The sequence below is a fragment of the Pseudopodoces humilis genome, chromosome 3 (genome assembly GCF_049639895.1).
Source record: "Pseudopodoces humilis isolate 2021_Gansu_Grassland_sample_001 chromosome 3, ASM4963989v1, whole genome shotgun sequence".
Classification (NCBI taxonomy): Eukaryota; Metazoa; Chordata; class Aves; order Passeriformes; family Paridae; genus Pseudopodoces; species Pseudopodoces humilis.
The window spans coordinates 29,729,911-29,748,993 of record NC_142202.1 but is presented as its reverse complement, the minus strand read 5'-3'; the positions used below and the strand labels follow the sequence as shown (position 1 = coordinate 29,748,993).

General features: G+C 37.0%; 1 protein-coding gene across 6 annotated transcripts in view; it reads left to right on the top strand.

Moving 5' to 3' along the window:
* Nucleotides 1–17,596, top strand: part of KIF6 (kinesin family member 6) — a 247,134-nt gene extending 229,538 nt beyond the window's left edge. For 3 of the 6 annotated variants that reach the window (XM_088052351.1, XM_088052350.1, XM_014261497.2), the window contains one exon: nucleotides 383–1,796. In XM_088052351.1, coding sequence (XP_087908477.1) covers nucleotides 383–399 — 17 coding nt within the window. In that variant the 3' untranslated portion in view covers nucleotides 400–1,796. Of the gene's footprint in view, nucleotides 1–382; nucleotides 1,797–3,527; nucleotides 8,272–12,194; nucleotides 12,299–12,831; nucleotides 12,996–15,677; nucleotides 15,838–17,427 lie in introns of those variants that run through there. The other 3 variants (XR_015772096.1, XR_015772098.1, XR_015772097.1) reach the window with 3 other exon arrangements.
* The last annotated feature ends 1,487 nt before the right edge of the window (nucleotides 17,597–19,083 follow it).

Sequence of the window (19,083 nt, the reverse complement as noted above, 5' to 3'; positions counted from 1 at the left end):
CAGAAATGCAGGGGTGGGAATGAGAGGTCTCAGTAAAGATTACCTCAGGGATTGTAGGGTATTACCATTTGCTTTATAAACAGCAGAATTAAAACAGGTACATTCACAGGGCCTTGCTGGGATTGTTAGAGCATTGTAACGACTACACTGGAAAGCTTTCTAGATAAGGGCTGCTTGACAAGCATGCTTCGGATGCCGTGTTCTGTGTGGGGGTAGAGAAATGAAAATGCAGAAGAATAGATGAATGATTTTTTGTGTCTTAAAAGGCTTAAATTAAAGGATTATTTTTTTTCTTTCTTCTGTTTTGTGTTTCTGAAGTTTGTTTTTAAACTGACAGTGCAACCTGAGATGTAGTCTAATGTATTTCTTTATCACCTTTCAGGCTTGGGGAACAAATGAAATTCTTGTCACAGTCCACTATTTCCTTTTAGAAACAGTGAAAGACCTTTATTCTTTCCATTCCTCTTCTGTTTAGAAACAGGTACAAGTAAGTACTTCAGATGTACAGGCTTAATTGGTAAGGGTATATAAATTGTCTTTGACGCAAAACCCATTTCTCTGACAATAGGTATTTGAGTATTTGCACTCAGAATCTTCATCTTGCATTAAAATTATCAAAACTGAAACAGTTAATCAGGAGTTTGCCAAATACATTTGTTTATGAGAATTCATTGAACATTTCTAAATATTAAAATTATTAAAATTATTATGTATTAATGCTTTTATAGATCTTTAATCTGGGAAAAGTCTATTACTATTGATAGGGTTTTTTGCAATGGTTCACATAAGGCTTTGTTAATTATACCCATTGAACATCAAGAGATATCCATTCAATGGCAGTAGTTATCTGGGTTATAAAATTACATAAAATTTCATTTGAGATTTTTTCCCCCTCAAGGAATAACAATTTTCATATCAGATTATTAGAATACTGAGATTGCATTGTAATATAAAAACAAATGTATTTTAGAAAGTAACTCTAGAGTTCAAAATTTCCCAACTGATTTCTTTTTATTTGAATGGATTAAATGTTGTGCAAAATGCACACCCTCCCAGAATATACAGGTTTCAGAAGAAACAAATATATTTAATAGGCTTTAAACAAAACAAGGCCAATACTTCTGAAACACCAATAAGATGTGAAAATTTAAATGCATTTATGTCTTGTATACAGTGTAATTTCACTATTAACTCAGTACTATTTTATTGCATAATATTCAGTTATGAAACAATTTGTTTTACACATCAAATTAAATCAAAAACACAATGCAAAGTACAGTCTATTTCTCTGAGATATACATACTACCATATTGAAGCTGTCACTTTTCATGCTAGTGATAATCTTATAGTCATGCATTTAGAAGCATATGGGTTATTCACATAAAAGAAAACAATATATTGGCAGAAGTCACATATTCTCAAGAATGTGTATTTTGTTATTTACATGCTGATACTTCTTTGTCAGATTCATAATTACACAGAAGTACACAGTGAATTGCTGTTCTAACCTATAGAAGATATGTTTGTCAAAATAACAACTAATATACTATCAATCTAAAAATATTAAAATTTTACCTTTTTTTGCATTTTAATTTTCTGTAAAAGTCAACACAGATACCATATAAACTGGTAAGCTTTAGCAGAATTTAGTATGTTCAATCTGAGATAAAAGTCAGGTATACTCTTGCTTTGAGAAGAGTTCAAGGATTTGGTCAGAAGTGGAAAAATCCACAAGCCTTCTCCCTTTCATATGTCTGCTTTGTTGGAGATTATATTAAAATGTCCTTTTTCCAGAATTTTTATCTGTCTGTCATTATTTTTCTTCTTCTTACTCTGTTATATAAATACTGTTAAATATACAGTGTATTACTGTCCATATAACTTTGTTGAGGAGAGCAGGGCCACATTCCTGCTTCCATTCAACACTGTTAGCTGGAGAAGAGCCATAGATTCCAAAATGTTGCTGGGTCAAGCAGCTATCTTTTTATGTTTCCAGTGAAATACCCATTGTGGTGAATTTATTTGAAGATGGCTGAAAGGGAATCACTGGTCCAACATCTCTGTACTTTCGACATTGAAGCATTTCCAATGGCTTTAAGTAACTGGTTAAAAGAAGGATCTCAGTGCTATTCTTTGTATGAGTTAAGTGATGCTGTTATTACTTGACGATTCAGTGTTCTGTTCTCAGTTTGCCACATCACATCTCACTCACAGAGAGAAAATAACTCCTTGCTCTTCCATTTCAAAATTCCCTAGCCTTTTTTTACGCTATTGTAAATTTGGTGTGAAGTTCAATCACTGTCAACAAAGCAGTACCTGATTGGAAAAATGGTCTAAGATTAAGATTATACTAGGCACTTAAGATCTGGGACAAAAGTGCATCCAATAATAATAGAAATATTAGAAATAATAGAAAACAATATAAATATATAACACCATATAAATAAACAGAAAGTCTTTCTTGCATCTTCTGAAAATTTTCATAGTATCACATGAAAATAAAAGGTTCCTCATTTACTAAATAATAGTCTTAAGAAATAAAGCATTCTCTTTTATAAAAGCTGCTCCTCTCTTCAAAAATTGCCTTTAGAGTTCACAGGAAAATTTAGATTAGAAATTATCTCAGCAGGTCTTTAATCCCACCTCTTCCTCAAAAGAGCATGAGCTACAAGATCTAACCAAGCTTTGTTCAATGTGTCCATGAAAACCTCCAAGAATGCAGACTGCATAGCCTTCCAAAGCAATTCATTCTAATGTTTGACTGTCATTGTGACAATAAGGTTCTCCCTTATGTCCAGCCTGAACTTTTATTTTTGTCATTATCTCTTTTCCTCTCCCAATACACACTGTCAAAAGCCTGGCTCTGGGTTTTGATGGCCTTCTCTTGGGTGCTGGAGGGCTTCTGAATCTCTTCTCTAAGTCTATGTGGCTTTGTGAAAGCATTTATTACTTCAAGAAATTTTTGTTGGCCACAGACAACCAAAGTTCCTTCTTTTAATAAAATCTCTTCATGTAACTTCAAGATTAATTTGAAATAGCCCAAGCATTTACTACATTGAAGAAACAATCAGAGGCTCACATTTATCCTGGTCTTGAATTCTCTCTAAGACACATATAAAACAGCATTGCTAAGCATGGCATTCCTCATGCACATCTCACTCCAGTCAATCCACATGATATCTAGTTGGGTTTGGTTCAATGTTCATATGGTAAATACAATTTATTTATTATCTGTAACCATTATAAATCCAAATATCTTTTTTTTTCTTTTTGTGGGGATTTCTTGATGAAGTAGCTCTAGAGTGCAAGATTCCATACAGATATTTCTGAGATTAATTGATTCCAGGTATTGTGGATCATCTCATCTTTTATTTCAGCACATTTCCAATCTTCTATATAGTTAATTTTAGAAAAATATACACATCCTCTGTTGTGTTACACCACTGTTGCTTCTGGGAGGGTCAGGATATGACCCAGATTATAATAAGGGCCAAGGGGTCTGTTCTCATTTATGTTTAATCTGCCAGGGTTCTGTAAACGGTCTGGACCTGCATTAGTGGAATCCTTGAGTTAATCAGGTTTTGGCTTGGGCATTTCACTTCTTATTGGCCACTACAGCTTTCCAGAGAGCTCCAAGAAGAAAATGGCATAACCTTATCTTGAGATTCTCTTTCTTGGAAGATGGATATGCCCTAACTCAATCTCCCTCTGTCACTCCTGCATTTTTTTAAGAAAGGAGCTTTGAAGAGGAATAATGAGGTTCACATGTGTAACAGTGTAAGTATATAATGTAATATATCCTTACCTGGTTTAATCAATCATGGGATGCAAGTATTTTATGTCAGTAGTATAAACTGAGAGCACTTCAACATAATAAAATGTTAAGATCTTATAAATGTTGCTGCAAACATGCAGCTGGTGAATATGGATGCCAAGAAGATTAACATCTGGGAATGCCGTGTTACTTATAGCATATTTAGTAGCTCTATACAGAATTTGTTTATCTTTTCAAAGTGCATCTTTAATAACCACAAAAATAAAACTGCTGGTTTTATGTTATTTCATATGAATCTTTTATTGTTGCTTTAATCAATGTTAAACAATCTTTTTCTAAATTTTTTTTCTTAATATTTTCACTTCCTCCAATATTTGCTTTGAAACCCTACCTATAAGACATGCAAAATAAACTGAATATTTATAGTGGTTACCATCTATGCCTTGATTTGACACCACCACAATAAAACTGAAGATTTCTTTTCTCTTTTCCTTGAGGAAAAGCTCAGGAACAGCTCCTGAGATTTTCTAAAGGTTACCTTCTGTTAATTTTAGGGGGCAGTTGCAGTGTTTCATTTGACACAAACAATGAAGTGAAAAAACACTAGTATTTGTGGACCAGCAGTGGATTTACTCAAATGCATTTATACAGATAAAGAACAGAAACAAGGTTTTCCTTGAATACAATAATTACAGAATTCAAGGAAACTTTTTTTTCTTCCTGTGGACTCTTTCTGAGAAAAATACTGTTGAAATCTTAGCATTCCTTATAATATTTATCTGAAAATGCCTCATGTTTTCACCTATGTGAACATAAATCAGGAAGCCAAAATAATTGGTTTAAATTTGGAGTGAGAAAAAAAATCAAAAGTAGAAAATTGACAGATGCCAGTGTCATGCCTGAAGAAATGCAATGGTTCTCTTATTTAGATTTAATATAGTTCTAAAATAATTTCCTTAATTATTCTCTGCAGTACCAAGTTTAAAAGTCATTCAAGGAGCAAAACAAATTCAAATAATTAAGTATTTCATTGTACAAACTGTTCAGGCTGGAATGCTTAGCATGCAAAAGAATGAACCCCCAAATATTTGCATCTACTTTGTCAACTAGTTCTGTATAGAGAAATTTCTACCAGAAAAACTAGTCCAAAAATCATTCTCCATCAGAAGCTTGAGAATAACAGAATCAGTCAAGAAATCTTTCAACTTATTTTATTACTTAATTTAGAAACAATTTATTTGTGTTGATGTAAATTATACTTCTGATCACAATGGCATTTTTTCTGGCTTTTGAAAACCAGTAATGAAAGTGAGCAAACCGTGTCAGTTATTTTTGGCCTATCTTTAATTTCACCTCTATCTGTGTTGAGACTGTAACAACAATAGGTATAGCGTTTGGAGAACACTAAATCCTTTGATTCGCTCCAAGCAGTACATGAAAAGTGATTATTATGTTGATTGTAAGTCAGGATGTCATTTTGGTATCTGCACTTTCCAGAATAGCTCAGATTTTCTATAGGAAAAGCTGGATCCTATTGAGTCAGCCACAGGTAGGAAGAAAGAAAAGTAAATGAATAATCAAGGAGATCATGTCCAGTCCTGAATTCAAAATATGTTTCATGAGAAGTCATTCCCTAGCTTTGAGAGCAGGTGCACTCTTATGTTCTACATTGGCAAGAACACTGGAAAAGCAGGACCTCAGAAGAACAATCAACTTCCATGTTCAGCTACTCTTAAAATGTTCTTGCATTTGGCATTTTTTTATTCCTAAAGTTTGTGAACTCAGATTTTGTTTATTTTTTAATCAGAAGAGCATCAGAAAAACAACAAGAGAAGTTAAGACTAGGCAGTGTACTTTGTCATCCTGTCATAAAAAGCAATTTGCTAGTATTGTTATTTCAGCACATTGTATATGATGTCTTTTTACCTGGAAGCCAAATTTAATTTCCAATGTGGTATGCTGAACACCCTCTTCCAGATTCAGAACTCACATAATCTGCAGTTTATTTCCAAATGTACATATTTGGGTTTCTTTTTTTCCTGTGACAAGGCATAATTTCTGGGCTAGTGTACAGATTCTGGTTTTCTTTGGTTCCTATACTGCAGCCTGACACTAGAGGGGGAAAGAACCAAACCAGTAGGAATAACTGTAGTATAGAAATAAGCGCAGTTTGATGATGTTAGTAACTCAATTTGAAAAAACTTAGAAAATTAATATCCCAAAAGTAAGTCTGAATATTTATTTTTTCTTAAGGCATAATTTACACTTCCAAATTTGTCAGCTGGCATGCTTGGTTGATCCGAACTGAAAGAACATAAAGGGGACATAAAACTGATTATATGCTGTATTTGTTAATTTATATCTTACAGTTTCATACCCTTAATTGTGAAATGTACTTCAACTGAGAAAATATGTCCCAGTCCAGCTGTGCACAATTCCATGATTTTCATCCATTCCAGAAAACCAGTAGGCCAGCATTCTCTCAGCCTGGTAGTCATAGGTCCTACCAAACACATAGGTCCTACAAAAACACAAAATGGCTGTCTCCATCCAGAGACAGCCCTGCTAGTGCAATACCCCAGGATTGTCTACCCATATCATTGCACTGGGAATGGAATAACAAGCTGTACCTTTTAGTTATGAAAGTCAGATACAAGAGTGATGTTCTTGTTAGATACTAAGTAAATGTCATCCTTAGCACAGGAGGCCTTCCATCAGTGATAATAAGCTGGATGCCTCAGCTGATTCAGATTAGTTTGCTTCATAATGTTGTTGCAGTGCTCAGTAATATCAGTGCTACTATAACTTCCATCTCCCAAATGTTCAGCTTTTTCAGCTGAAAAGAAACACCAGACCACCAAGGCTGAGTCCTTGCACATTGCACTTCCCTATTGAAATCTTTCTGTTCCCCTACTCACGCTGACAGAGCAGTGCCAGACAAAATCCAGGATGGTATCTTGGGAATTACCCACAATTGTTTTCACTTTTCAGAGTGGTGAGTGGCCTTCCATTGCCAGTCAGTCATCCTGCTCTGGATGATGGCTGGCCCCAGGTTATGGGCACAGTACAAATGGCAAGTCCAGGGACTTTCCCAGGTACAGATATGAATGAAATAATTTTTTCAGACGTTTTCTGTGAACACTACCTCTTGCTTGAAGATAGGTGTAAAACCATATGAATGCTAAGCAAAGTAGGGATATCTATATCCAGAACATTTTAACCGTAAGGGAGTATAATTACAAAATTGCAGCCCTAGACACCTGGCCATCTTTGTTTGTGTGTGTGTGTGTGTGTGTGTGTGTGTGTGTGTGTGAGTGTGTATGTGTGGGTTTTTTTTTCTTTCAGAAGCAGCGTGACACAGGTGACATTTGCCATAAAGCTCTTCCTACAGAAAAAATGCAAGCCTAGCTCGTTTCCAGTGTACGATAATAATTAAGGCTCCCATGAGTGAAACTCTGATACTTTTTTAGGTAATGATTAACCTTAAGCCCTTCTTCCCCCTTAAGTATTTGGATTAAAAGGGCAATACAGAGACTGAAGGCAGTAGGCATGAGTGGTTTATTCTCTAACTTTATGGACTAAAGGGTGGAGTCGTCTACAGGGTTCAGGAGCAGTAGGCCAGGCAGTGAGGGGATTGATCTTATCAGGACTAGAAAATAAACAGTTTATGTTTATGACCAAGTTGAATTCAGGATGTTTATAAGCTTCATCATACTGGTTTTACTGGTTCCAGCAATGTTTGTATGGTACAGACAGCAGCTATTGACTTTTCCATTTATTCAGCTCCATACTCTTCATTCCTCTGGGGATTCTGCTGTAATTAGAGAGTTTAGAGCATTTTATTTTACAGAAGTCTGGTGTTTAGAGTAAGGCTCTACTTGTCAAGACTTTAAGAGTCTATCTGTGGCTCTATATTAATATGACCTGGGGTAAGTCATATAACCACAGTTTTGATTCAGCTTCCCAGACTGGAAACCAATACCAACCTCAGAGAGGTTTATTCATTTGATTGAGATCTTTGTATAAAAGTTACTAGAAGAAAAACACTATGATTCACTATGGTTCTTATTAAGCTATAAATGTTCACTCTTTATTTTGGATAGAGAACAGATGTGGAGGGATGAAATTTCTCTGTTAGTCTCATTTTGTATGCCCTGATACCCTGATGTTTTATTGAAAAACTCTCCGCTGGGAACACGGGTATATGATTCCTGGGTGTTTTAGGTAGGTCACATCATGGAACAGTAATTTATGAAGTACTGAGCAGAGACTGACAAGGGCAGATCAGCAGCATGCCCCTCCTCCCCATGCACAGCTGACAGATCAGCTGGACTCCACTGCTGGTACTGAGGTACCTCTTTTACCTCCTTCTGGGTGCTTTGGTGTTCCAGCTGCTGGCAGAAACACATTTTCGGGACCAGTTCCAGCTGAAAAAGCTCAAGTTCCTGCAGAATCACACCTGCTTGGACAGACAAGCCCTGGAGCAGTTTGTACAGGTAAGAAGAAAGGGTTCCCATTATTTTGGCTCAAGCATTATTTTCATTAGAAGAAATTATACTACTGGAGCCAAGTAGCCAAGCATGATATAAACCAATCAGCTATCTATGATATTTAATATGTAACTTTAAATAACTCAGGCCCATTCATACACTTCTTTATCTTGATCTATGGAACTCCTTTCTTTCCACAGTCATGAACTCCCAAAATATAAGTGCATCTAGTGATGCACTTGTGCTACACTGCAATAATTCCAACTTCATGGTTCTCATCTCCCTCATTAATTATTACTGGGAATTATGCTTCAGAACAAAAAACAAGAATCAAACTTATAGAAGTAGGTTGCCCTTCCAAGGTTCTCCCATTCAAACCTGGCAAATTCTGCCCTTTTGTACTAGAAATTGTCTGCTACCTTTGAAAGTGGTCCTGCACTTCCAGGCCAGAAAAGATGAAGTCAAATCCATCACAAACTGTGTTATCTGTTGCCTATACGAAGAGATAAAAGGCTTTTTTTTGATACAGATTGTCAGTTAATGACAACTTCAATTACATTTTAATCTTTTCCTCAAAACTGGCTGGAGATAAAATACTAGACCTTTCCCAATATTATAGATATATTCTCATAATAGTACTGCAAGAACTGGACAGAAATCCTTTAACTTCGAATCCTTGAGTTTCTTTGTGCTCAGAACATACCCAGTTGCAGAGCTGGATGTCTAAACAGTTTGAATCTTTCTACTATGTCATTAAAACTGATAAAAACTCAAAACAATTTGTACTGCCCAAGTCAGAGGACTTCCATGAAGGCAAATTATTTTGATCAACAAAAAGCCCAGACTTCATATATGGATTTAAGTGAACAGTGAAGTTCAGATCAGAAAGGGTAGAAAAGGTGCCTGAACCTCTACATCTACAAAGCCAGTGTTCTGATTACTAATACTGTGATATATTACTTGTGAAACACTGGACATTGGCTAGAAAATGACTAGAGCATTCAAGAATTTACATGCCTAAAAACATGTCTATATTTTTCACCTTCATGACTTGGTGATATTACCTGTCCTTCCCTTATCTCTCCAACTGCAGAGGTGAAAACCCCGATTCTCATTCTAAGCCTAAGTGTGATACTTCATGGGATTGAAAGGTTTATTTAAATCACCACTACCCTCAGAAAATTAGAGGAGGTCACACATGTCCAGATTCTTCTCTCTCTGACTCCAGTGGACTTTTCTTAGGTCCACTGCTGTGCCACTCAGAGAATTGCATTTTGCTGCAGTGTATCTGCCGAATTAAACACAATTTCACTTGTGAGCTGTTTCAGATAAAACTGAGGCTGAGGGCACCAAATCAATTCACCAAGCTTCAAAGTATTGAGACTTGGTAGTCCTCAAGGTATACATAAGTGCAGGTACTCTCTGACCCATATGTTGCATATATGACCTGTCAACAAATTTGTCTCTTATTAATATAAGAGAACACTAGTCTTCCCGTATAAAATTTCTAATGCAGGGAAGCAGTTGTGTCTCTGCATGTTTAACTATGTGGTTAAGGAGACCTGTTCATCATGCCACAAGTTCCAGTCTGAAAACAGTAACAGTAGTTAGACTGCAGTGAGACACAGCCTCTGGGCTCAGTATATTCAGCTAACACATATAATATGTTGTCTTAATGTCTCATCTTAATGCTTGTTCTTTAAACCTAAATCCTGTAATGTGAGATTCAACAGAGAGAATTATTTTTTGCATATCTATTATGACTTATAATGAGTTACCACTTATAATTCATTAGCTTTTGACTCCATTGTGCATCAAACAAATTCTTGTAATTCCATGTCAATAAACTGCATTGGTTCTGCATAGCTAAAACTGCCTAGCTGAGAGATGGCTCTGAGCTGCATCTCCTAACATGGGCAGCCTGGAGCTTTTATCTAATGCATCTCTGGTAGGCATACGTTGATAAGGAAATTTTGCAAGTCTGACAGCACAGCTGAGAAGCAGATGCATTGAGTAAGGAGTCTGTGTTTTGATCATGTCCATACTTTTTCAGTTTCAAAGGACGTGATGTAAATACAGACCAAAAGGACCAAATTCTTGTCTATGACCAGGTGGCTGCAATATGCATTGACAGGGAGACAGGAGCAGAAACATCAGGCATATTTTATTCTCTCCACATCCTACTATAGCTTAATGTAGGTTTCATATTCTTATTGTAAATTACAACACATTGCTTTTATGTACTGAAGTACTTCTCACCCAAGGGCAACAGCTAATGTTCACCAACCATTCAGCAGCTGCCATAACCCTTACCTGACATGTAGATGAAAGCAGCCAGGAGCCATTATAACTGTCCTACAGGAACCTGTTTGTTGGGCACTGGGATGCCATTTCATTCATGGGGTTCTTAACATGGTTGTACTTAACAGCATCAGTTATACCAAGAAATCTGGCCTTGTTAGACTGTGCCTAAAAGGTTCCACACTCAAAGTTGCCTTACTCTTCTGTGTTGGCATTCATGATGTGAATGTAATTCCTGTGAACTCTTGTGTATTGAAATGCATAGAACTGTCTAGTGTTCCTTACAGGAATAAATTAAATCTTTGATTATTTCAAAATACTTACACCTCAGTAGCTTCTGTGTGTTTCTTCAAAGGAACAAATGAAATAAGTGACTATAGGAAATCTGACGTTAAATTATTCTCATTCTAAGAAAAGGTTTTTAATGGATAATGCAAAGTTCTTTGTCATATTGAAAATAAGCTCTGCTGACTCCTCGGTCATGAGGTCACACATGTTGATGTCCAGCAGCCCTCTGATAAATTTGGCCAATGCTTTAGGAATTTTTACTGAAGGAATCAAATTAGCTATTGTACTTAGGATGCTCAGTCCACCAGTACAGATCAGCTAATATTGCAGAATCTGTCCAAAATCAGATACCTTGTAGTAGTTATATTCACTAGAAAAGCAATCTTTCTGGGAGTGGTTAACATTTGAATCAAGAAAGAGTATCTTCTTGGATCTTATACTCCTGGAACCAGCTAAAGCTGGGGTTGCTATTGACTCCTGCTCATGTCTTGCATCATACAAAGCCTTTAGAAGAGATGAACAAGTAATTCCTTCAGGCATTTTGCAAAATTACAGAGGCTGTGACTAAGCCTTTGTAAGGTATGTGACAAACAAGGATATCCTTAAAACCCCATCCACTGAGCAGAGGAAAGCCAGTCTCCCACAGAGAAATTCTTGGGCACAGCAAAGGAACACAATGTTCAGTAAGGCAGTCGACATCCTATTTGATGTAGGAACAGTAATTTTTTGGCACACAGTAGTTTTGGTCTGGTGAGAGCTATCTGGAATAGCAGAGAATATTTTATTCATTAATCTTTCAGATTAGGAGAAACCTAATATTCACTAAAAATTATATGGAAGTCATAGCAAAAAATAGTAATTCATCCTTACTAGTACTTAAATGGAGGAAGCAGAAATGAGCATGTTCCCCATGCCCTTGCCCACAAACACAATTCTATGTTTACACATGCATAAATTAAAAACTTGAATGAGATGACCAAATTACAAAAGGACAGAAGGGCAACTATTTTATTTTTATGGCACAACTTTAATTTTTTTTCCCAGTTTGATCACTTTAGGGAATCCTCCACCTCTTTCCCTTTAGATTTCATCTACCTGGTGAACCTATGGTACTTCAATGATCTGTTCTCCTGTAGCAAGTGTTCAAGTTCCTGGCCAGCTTTGTTTCCAAGTTTTGCTATGTCAGCAGAAGTTCTTTTCAGTCCAACTCTATCCTGTTATCTACACTGTTTATCACTTTGCTTGCTCAAGATGGAAAACAGTATTTACTTATCTCTATTTCCTGTATTCTTCCTCATCCTTGTTCCTTTGACCTTTTCTGTTTCATGTCCTCATGGAAGCATGGGAAAAAGGAGTCAACCAAGAAGGAAACACTACAAATTCCAGTAACTGGGACTTTAGCAACTCCTTTTTTGCAGGAACTGTTGTCACCACTATAGTTGAGGTACTCTCTTTCCTTAAAAACTAATGTTTCTTCCAGCTGTCCTGTAAAGTCCCCAGAAATGTGTAATTACTGGACAGAGTACAGCTGCAAGGCAATCAGCTACCGTGGGTTGTGATTTTCTATTGGTTTCCAATTATGCCCGTTATTTTTCTGTATCCAGTATTTTATACTCCCAAAAAAGCTGAGTGCCTGCTTGATACATGCAAGATTATTTTGTACATGGACAGCACATCTTTAGGTTGTTTTGAAGCACTCAGACACACTCAGCCACAAAATCAGAGACCTATAGAAAGTTACAATAATATCTGGAAGACTAATATTTTTCATGTTTAGTTTTCAGCTAGTAATAGTGAAAGCAAAAGGCTTCATCATAAGCAATGGCAATTTGCAGACAGATTTAATTGCAGAAAATCATAGATCTACAGGTTCCTGAAGCTTAATGTGGTTGAGCTTCCAAGCTTACGAACACCCCATGATGCCTGCAGCTTGACTATAGAGCCTTTTCATGTAACTGTTTTCTTCTTTATTTCCAGGTTATGGTCACCTGTCCACCAGCACAGTGACAGGGCAGACCTGTGTGTTTTATGCCTTATTTGGAGAGCCCCTCAACCTGGTCTTCCTTAATCAGCTGGAGAAATCTCTCAATGCTCATCTGCTTACCCTGGAAAGAGGGGTTCGAAAGTGAGGGCGTGCCCAGGTACAGTGTCAATTTACCATTTGTTTTCACTGTTTTAAAGCTAGTTAAAGTTCTTTTCTCAGATAGCTGCTGCTGCTGCTAGGTTTCCTTGTGTGAACCACAGGAGTTACATGGCCCTCTCTATCAGAAACATGATACAATCAATTTACCTACAATAGCTTTAAAGCTATAGGCTTTTGCTTGAGGTGCCCTAGATTTGCCTTTTTAAAACCTTACCCAGCAAAACCATAGATAGACCTGGTGACCTTGGCAGAATATGTGTGTCTACATACATTGCCAAATCAAGCTTTTATTCTCCAGCCTATGCCAGCATCTATCCAGAGTCTAGCTCTACACTGTGCAAAGGCAACTTATTTTTATTGGCCTAATGATCTGGATGGAATTAGCTTTCCTGATTGTGTCAGCAACTTAACACTTCCTTTTTTTTTCCTTAAAATGCGAATACTCTTTACTTATAGTTTATTGGTGAGCCATTGAACTAGTCCTGGCATTTTTTAATAAGAAAAGCACTGATAATGGAAAATACATGAAGGACATTTATTACAAGGTTAGTGCATGTTTCTGAGAGAAGGTTCAATGAATTGACCCCTTCAGTTAGGGAAAAGGGAGATTATACATGTGAGATATGTTGAAATATTTCAGAGTTCTGGCACGAGTTTTTTGTTTTACATTTGTAAAATCTCTTGAGTCACTACATTCTTTATTTACAATGGTAAAGCTATAAAGGTACTGTTAAATACAGACTTGGTTTATATAAGCATGAAATTCTTTAGCTACATAACCTCTGACTGCTCCCCAAACTCATGCAGCTCTACCACAAGAAGGATTTTCATATTAGTATAACTGCATCTTTCCTGGGATTTCTGATAGCAGCTTAGGGATGTGATCTATTTTTTCCCCTTTTCACTCCTAAGCTGACACTCATTTCTGACAGAACTCCTATGATCAGACAAAGCTTTGGAGCTGTATCTCCTTGTTTGCTCTGAAAAGTTTATTCAAGGATGTTGGTCTATCTCCTTATAAACAGAATTTTGTCATTCTCTGGGAAACTAATTTCAATCAGTTCGTCATTATTCCTGACTTATTGTTCCAAACATTACAGGTTTATACAAGAAAGTTCTTAAAAGACAGGTTAAAAAGTAAAATTGTTCATTTTGGTATACATTTTTTGCAAAGTTTATTATGTAATTGAACACTATTACAGTACTGGAATGAAGTAGTTAAGAACAACTGAATTATATATAACTATAATCATGTCAATCAGTAATTCTCAAACTGCTCTGCAAATGAGGCAAGTATAATTACACAGCTAGAGAGACACGATGCATAATATAGAAGTGACTTGTCAGAGTCACCCAGTCATCTCAAGCCAAGTTTCTCAAGCTCAGATCATTAAGTTTTATGTGAGATAATTCAGAGAGAGAAATTAAAACATGTTATCTGGACCTTCCACTTTAGCAAAAGTGGTTTGGCTTTTCATCCAGACACAACAGACTCATTAATAGAAAATCATATTCTGGTTTGATTGTCAGTGAGGGCATTCTTAAATGATTGCAATGAGCTTGCATCAGCCCACACATCATTACTCAAAAGTTCACTAAAATGTGCTCCCTGGAAACCCATGAGCTCCTGATCATCAGTCCTAAACTCCTAAAATCCGTTCAGGACCCATCCATTGACCATTCTGTGTACCTATCTACTGTAGTCACGTATACAGTAACGTATCTCCCCGAAGGCAGATGTTTTTCCTGAAAGGCACAGATCTGCCCTGTGCTAACACAAACCAGTTCAGCTCTGAACACTTCAAAGTTAAAAATGAAAGCAGGCAAACTGTTTTCACTTAGGTTTAATCCAAACATACTTCTTGGCTGAGCTCTTGCAAGCCACTTTATAAATCTTTGGAAGCAGTCATAGTGAAAAGAACCTTAATTTGCTCTTGCCAATCTTTTTTTTCATGAGTTATGCAGTACATGGTGATTTTCCCCAAAGACAAGCTAGTTACTACAAGAGCATCTCTACTTGAATTGAAATTGTAAAATGAGTATTTCATTCCAATGGCTGTCCTAGTAAGTCTGAAAATATGAGTGGAACACTCTTGAAAACTCATTATAAAAAGATTTTAAAAAATCCTCCTTTTATTCCTAATTTTAAGTTGTTGGTTTTTTTTTTCATGGTTAGGTACAATATCTATGTGTAGAGAATATTTTAACAGAACAAGGGCATGATATTTTACTAAAAGCCTGTCTGAACAAGCCAGCCTTTAATCCAGGTGACAATATTAAAGGCAGTGTCCTTGAAACTCTCCTGGAGCAGCAAGAATAAAGAAAAACAATAGCCTTGTGTATTGAAAAAAGAATGTAAAACAATATGCATTAACCAATAGTAGCTTGCTAAGCCCAGGAACCCTGTCGGACCCTATAAAAGTGTGCTAAAGATAGAAATAAACTACATTCGCTATACTTCTGTGAAGACTCGGTGAATAGTCTGAGCAGTTTTTCAATATCTATGTGCAGAGTAAACAGTGAGTTCAACCTGCAGTACATGGAAGCATTGTCTTATCCTTCTTTTTTTTTTGCTGTCACTCCCATGTGGGGTGGGTTTGTGATTCAAGAGTAAAACAGACACAGCAATTTTGACAACTGCTCCATGCTCTTTAGCTGCCATCTTCCTCTTCTCTTTCAGGTGGTTCAAACACTGGCAGTCGCCATCTTCCTGACCACTTGCTTTTTCCTGGTGTTCCCACCATTAGTTTTCAGTTATGTAGAAGGCTGGAGCTACTGAGAAGGCTTTTACTTCACCTTCATCACCCTGAGTACCATTGGATTTGTGGACTATGTAGCAGGTAAATAAGAACATGAACTGGATTGAGCTTTGTTGAAATTCATAACTCTAGTATAAAATTAAGTTCATGGAGCATAGATATCCATTCCATTATAGATCTGGTACAAGAGTGAGCTCAGCCAGACTGGTAACAATAAGCATATTACAGGATATGTGTAGAGAATATTTTAACAGAGTGAAAGCATGATATTTTGCTAAAAGCCTGTCTGCACAAACCAGCCTTTGGTATAAGCGACGATATTAAAGGCTAGTGCCCTTAAAACTCTCCTGGAGCAGCAAGAATGAAAGAAAAACAATAGCCTTGTGTACAGGAGAAAAAATGTAAAACAATATGCATTAGCCAATAGTGTCTTGCTTAGCCCACAGACCCTTTCAGACCCTATAAAAGGTGTGCTAAAGATAGAAATAAACGACATTCACCATACTTCTGTGAAGACTCGGCTGAATAGTCTGAGTGGTTTCTCAATAGATATGAGCATTTTCCTCTTGACAGCCAGCCTGAGAGTCACCCAACTCATTTCACACATGCCACTGAACACTCATTCAACAGTGGCTGTGTCCAGGCTGGTACAAACGTTATCAAGAGTGAAAGGTGGAATACAAATAAAATTCCTTTTCCAGTATTAAGCCTTTGAGCCACACTCTCCCAACACTGATTTGCTTTAGCAAGTGCCTAATATTCCCAACAACAAATCATATCAAATATTAAATAATCAGTTCTTAAAATGGAGAGAAGGTTACTGACAACCACAGAATAACTCCGAAAGAAAACAAACCCAGTGACATTACACAGTCTTTAGATCTCTGCATTGAGAACATCATGGTAGAGACACATGAGGGGCTATTTTTCCACACACTTATTTGAACAAATGCATATCTTAACAGATTATGTCTAATGTGTTTATTTGTTAAAACCACTAGGGTTTCTTACTTCACAAGTAGTAGCTCTTCTCTCCTAGAGGTCATAACTATGTCCCAAAAGGAGATTAAAAATCCCGTGCTGAATCTGGCACCGTGGAGTTTCATGAGTCTATCAGCTGCACTGATTGTCCATGTTGTGGAAACATCAACCCGGGGATTAAGATTCTCATAATCAATTAAAATGGCTACATTTCCCATATTACCCAAGTGATTGTGAATCCCAGGTACTGAGGTAATATCACCCTCCAAAAAGCAATCACTGCATCACTAAATTGTACCTTTCTAAATCATCTAAGATCCTCTGTGTGCTTCTTGAGTAAAATATGGTTAATATGAATTCAAAATTTAATTTCCAAGATTTTTTTCCTTTGTTGTTGGCTAGAAACCATTGACTTTGAGCATCCCTGATTCATATTAGATATGGTAATTTTTATTATATAACCACAGCTTCAGGGATTTCATGCTAACTGTGCTAAGCTCAACCTGAGAGTTGGCATGAAAAAAAGTGCATCTGCTGATGGATCACACAAGCTCATTACCACATACACTTTTGCAAGGAGTGGGGAGCATGTATGAGTATGTATGTTTAGCAGACCAAAGCTGCCAAGATAAGTATTTTCTTGGATTTTTCAGACACAAATCCCAACAAGCACTATATCCCCATGTATAGGAGCCTAACTGCAATATGGAGTGTTTTTGGCTTGGCCTGGCTGGCTCTGGTCTCAGTGTGGGAGCTGACTTGATGGAAAGATACCTTCAGCTAAAGTGGCACAAGTCTGACTTAAGCTTGGCAGAAGGAGACGCTACCAAATTGGAAGATGAACCTGAGCAGCCTAGAATCCATATCCCTAGCTGATCAAGGTATAAAGAAAACAATCCTGAAACTGCATCTTCCATCTGTATCTCACACTAAGTGAGCCCTCTGGATAAAGGACTAAACCACAGGTTGTGGACTGTGTGGGGAGCTAGGGTACAGCGGTCGGAAGATTTCAGGATGTAACGGAAAGATAGAGTCACCCCCCTCCTCTATGGTAATGACCCCCATAATTAGCCAATAGCACCTAGCTGTGATGAAAGCAGACGGGACTGACACTGTGAACCTAGGTTATAAAGTGTCAAATTCTTCACCAATAAACGCCATTTTGCTATCCATCACATTGGTGTTGTGTGCAAATGGACTGAGTGACCTGGGGAGGGTCACCGTGCCATTCCTGAACCAGGTCGTCTGTCTCACTGAAGGCAACAGGACTGTTTCCTAAAGAGGAAATGTTTCAGATCCATGGAAATTTACAGACCCTGTGTAGGCATCAGCCTGTTAAAACCCCAAGGAAGGAGCATACATGGTTACACAACTGTCCCAGGATTCATTTTACACTTCTCATTCTAAGGCAACTCCCCTGAAGTAATCAGTTATTATCCTTTCTCTAATGTGAGAACTCTCAGTTCTTATGGTCACTCATTTTCAAAAAAATCTGGAGTGACTGCCTCCCACCTTCAATAAGAAGTCATTTCACCAAGAATCTCAAGTGGAAAAAGTCAGGTACAGAAATCTTTCTTAATTTCCAATCAGAAAACAAACGAAACTACAGAAGAATATATTATCAGTTATGAACACTTGCTTAATGACATCTGCCTAATTAAGATTCAGTTGATATTGTCTGAAATGAACAGCTTTCATATAAAATGACACCATTTCTTTATTTTCTGGGCTAAAATCCTTCTCATTTAATTGTGAGAAAATTATGTGTCTGTCCAGCTCTGCCTGGACTGTTGCAATTTGTCTCAGAGCAAACTGCCAGTTCAAAGCAGGTCCATATCACAGGTCATTTCAAGCCACTTTAAAGCAGCACTTGAAACTAAATCGAAAAGCAAAGAGACATCCTTATTTCCAGCCAGATCACAAATATCATTAGAGCCTGGAAGTTGCTTTAGGCCAGTTCATAGAAGAGCTTTTTTGCACCATACAGAAATGATGCTTTACATTTACCTCTAAATAAGGCCAATGATAGATTCTTGCATTAAATCTCATCATCAGTCAGGCCCACTGTGTGAAACATGGAGATTGAATTTACTCGTTATTGTAAATCAAAAGCAGCAGCAGCAGCCATCCCCAAAGGAGCTAAAAAACTGAAGTACATATAAGCACCTAAGAAGAGACTAGTCACTGAGATGCAGATCTGTAGTCATCCTCTCTATTAAAGTAAACTCCAGAAACTTGATAAAACAGTTATCCGTTCATTTGGGTACCATGTTCAATCATCACTAACACATTCCATGGGTATGCTTGTAATTATATATACACACATCTATTTATTCAGTATATTTA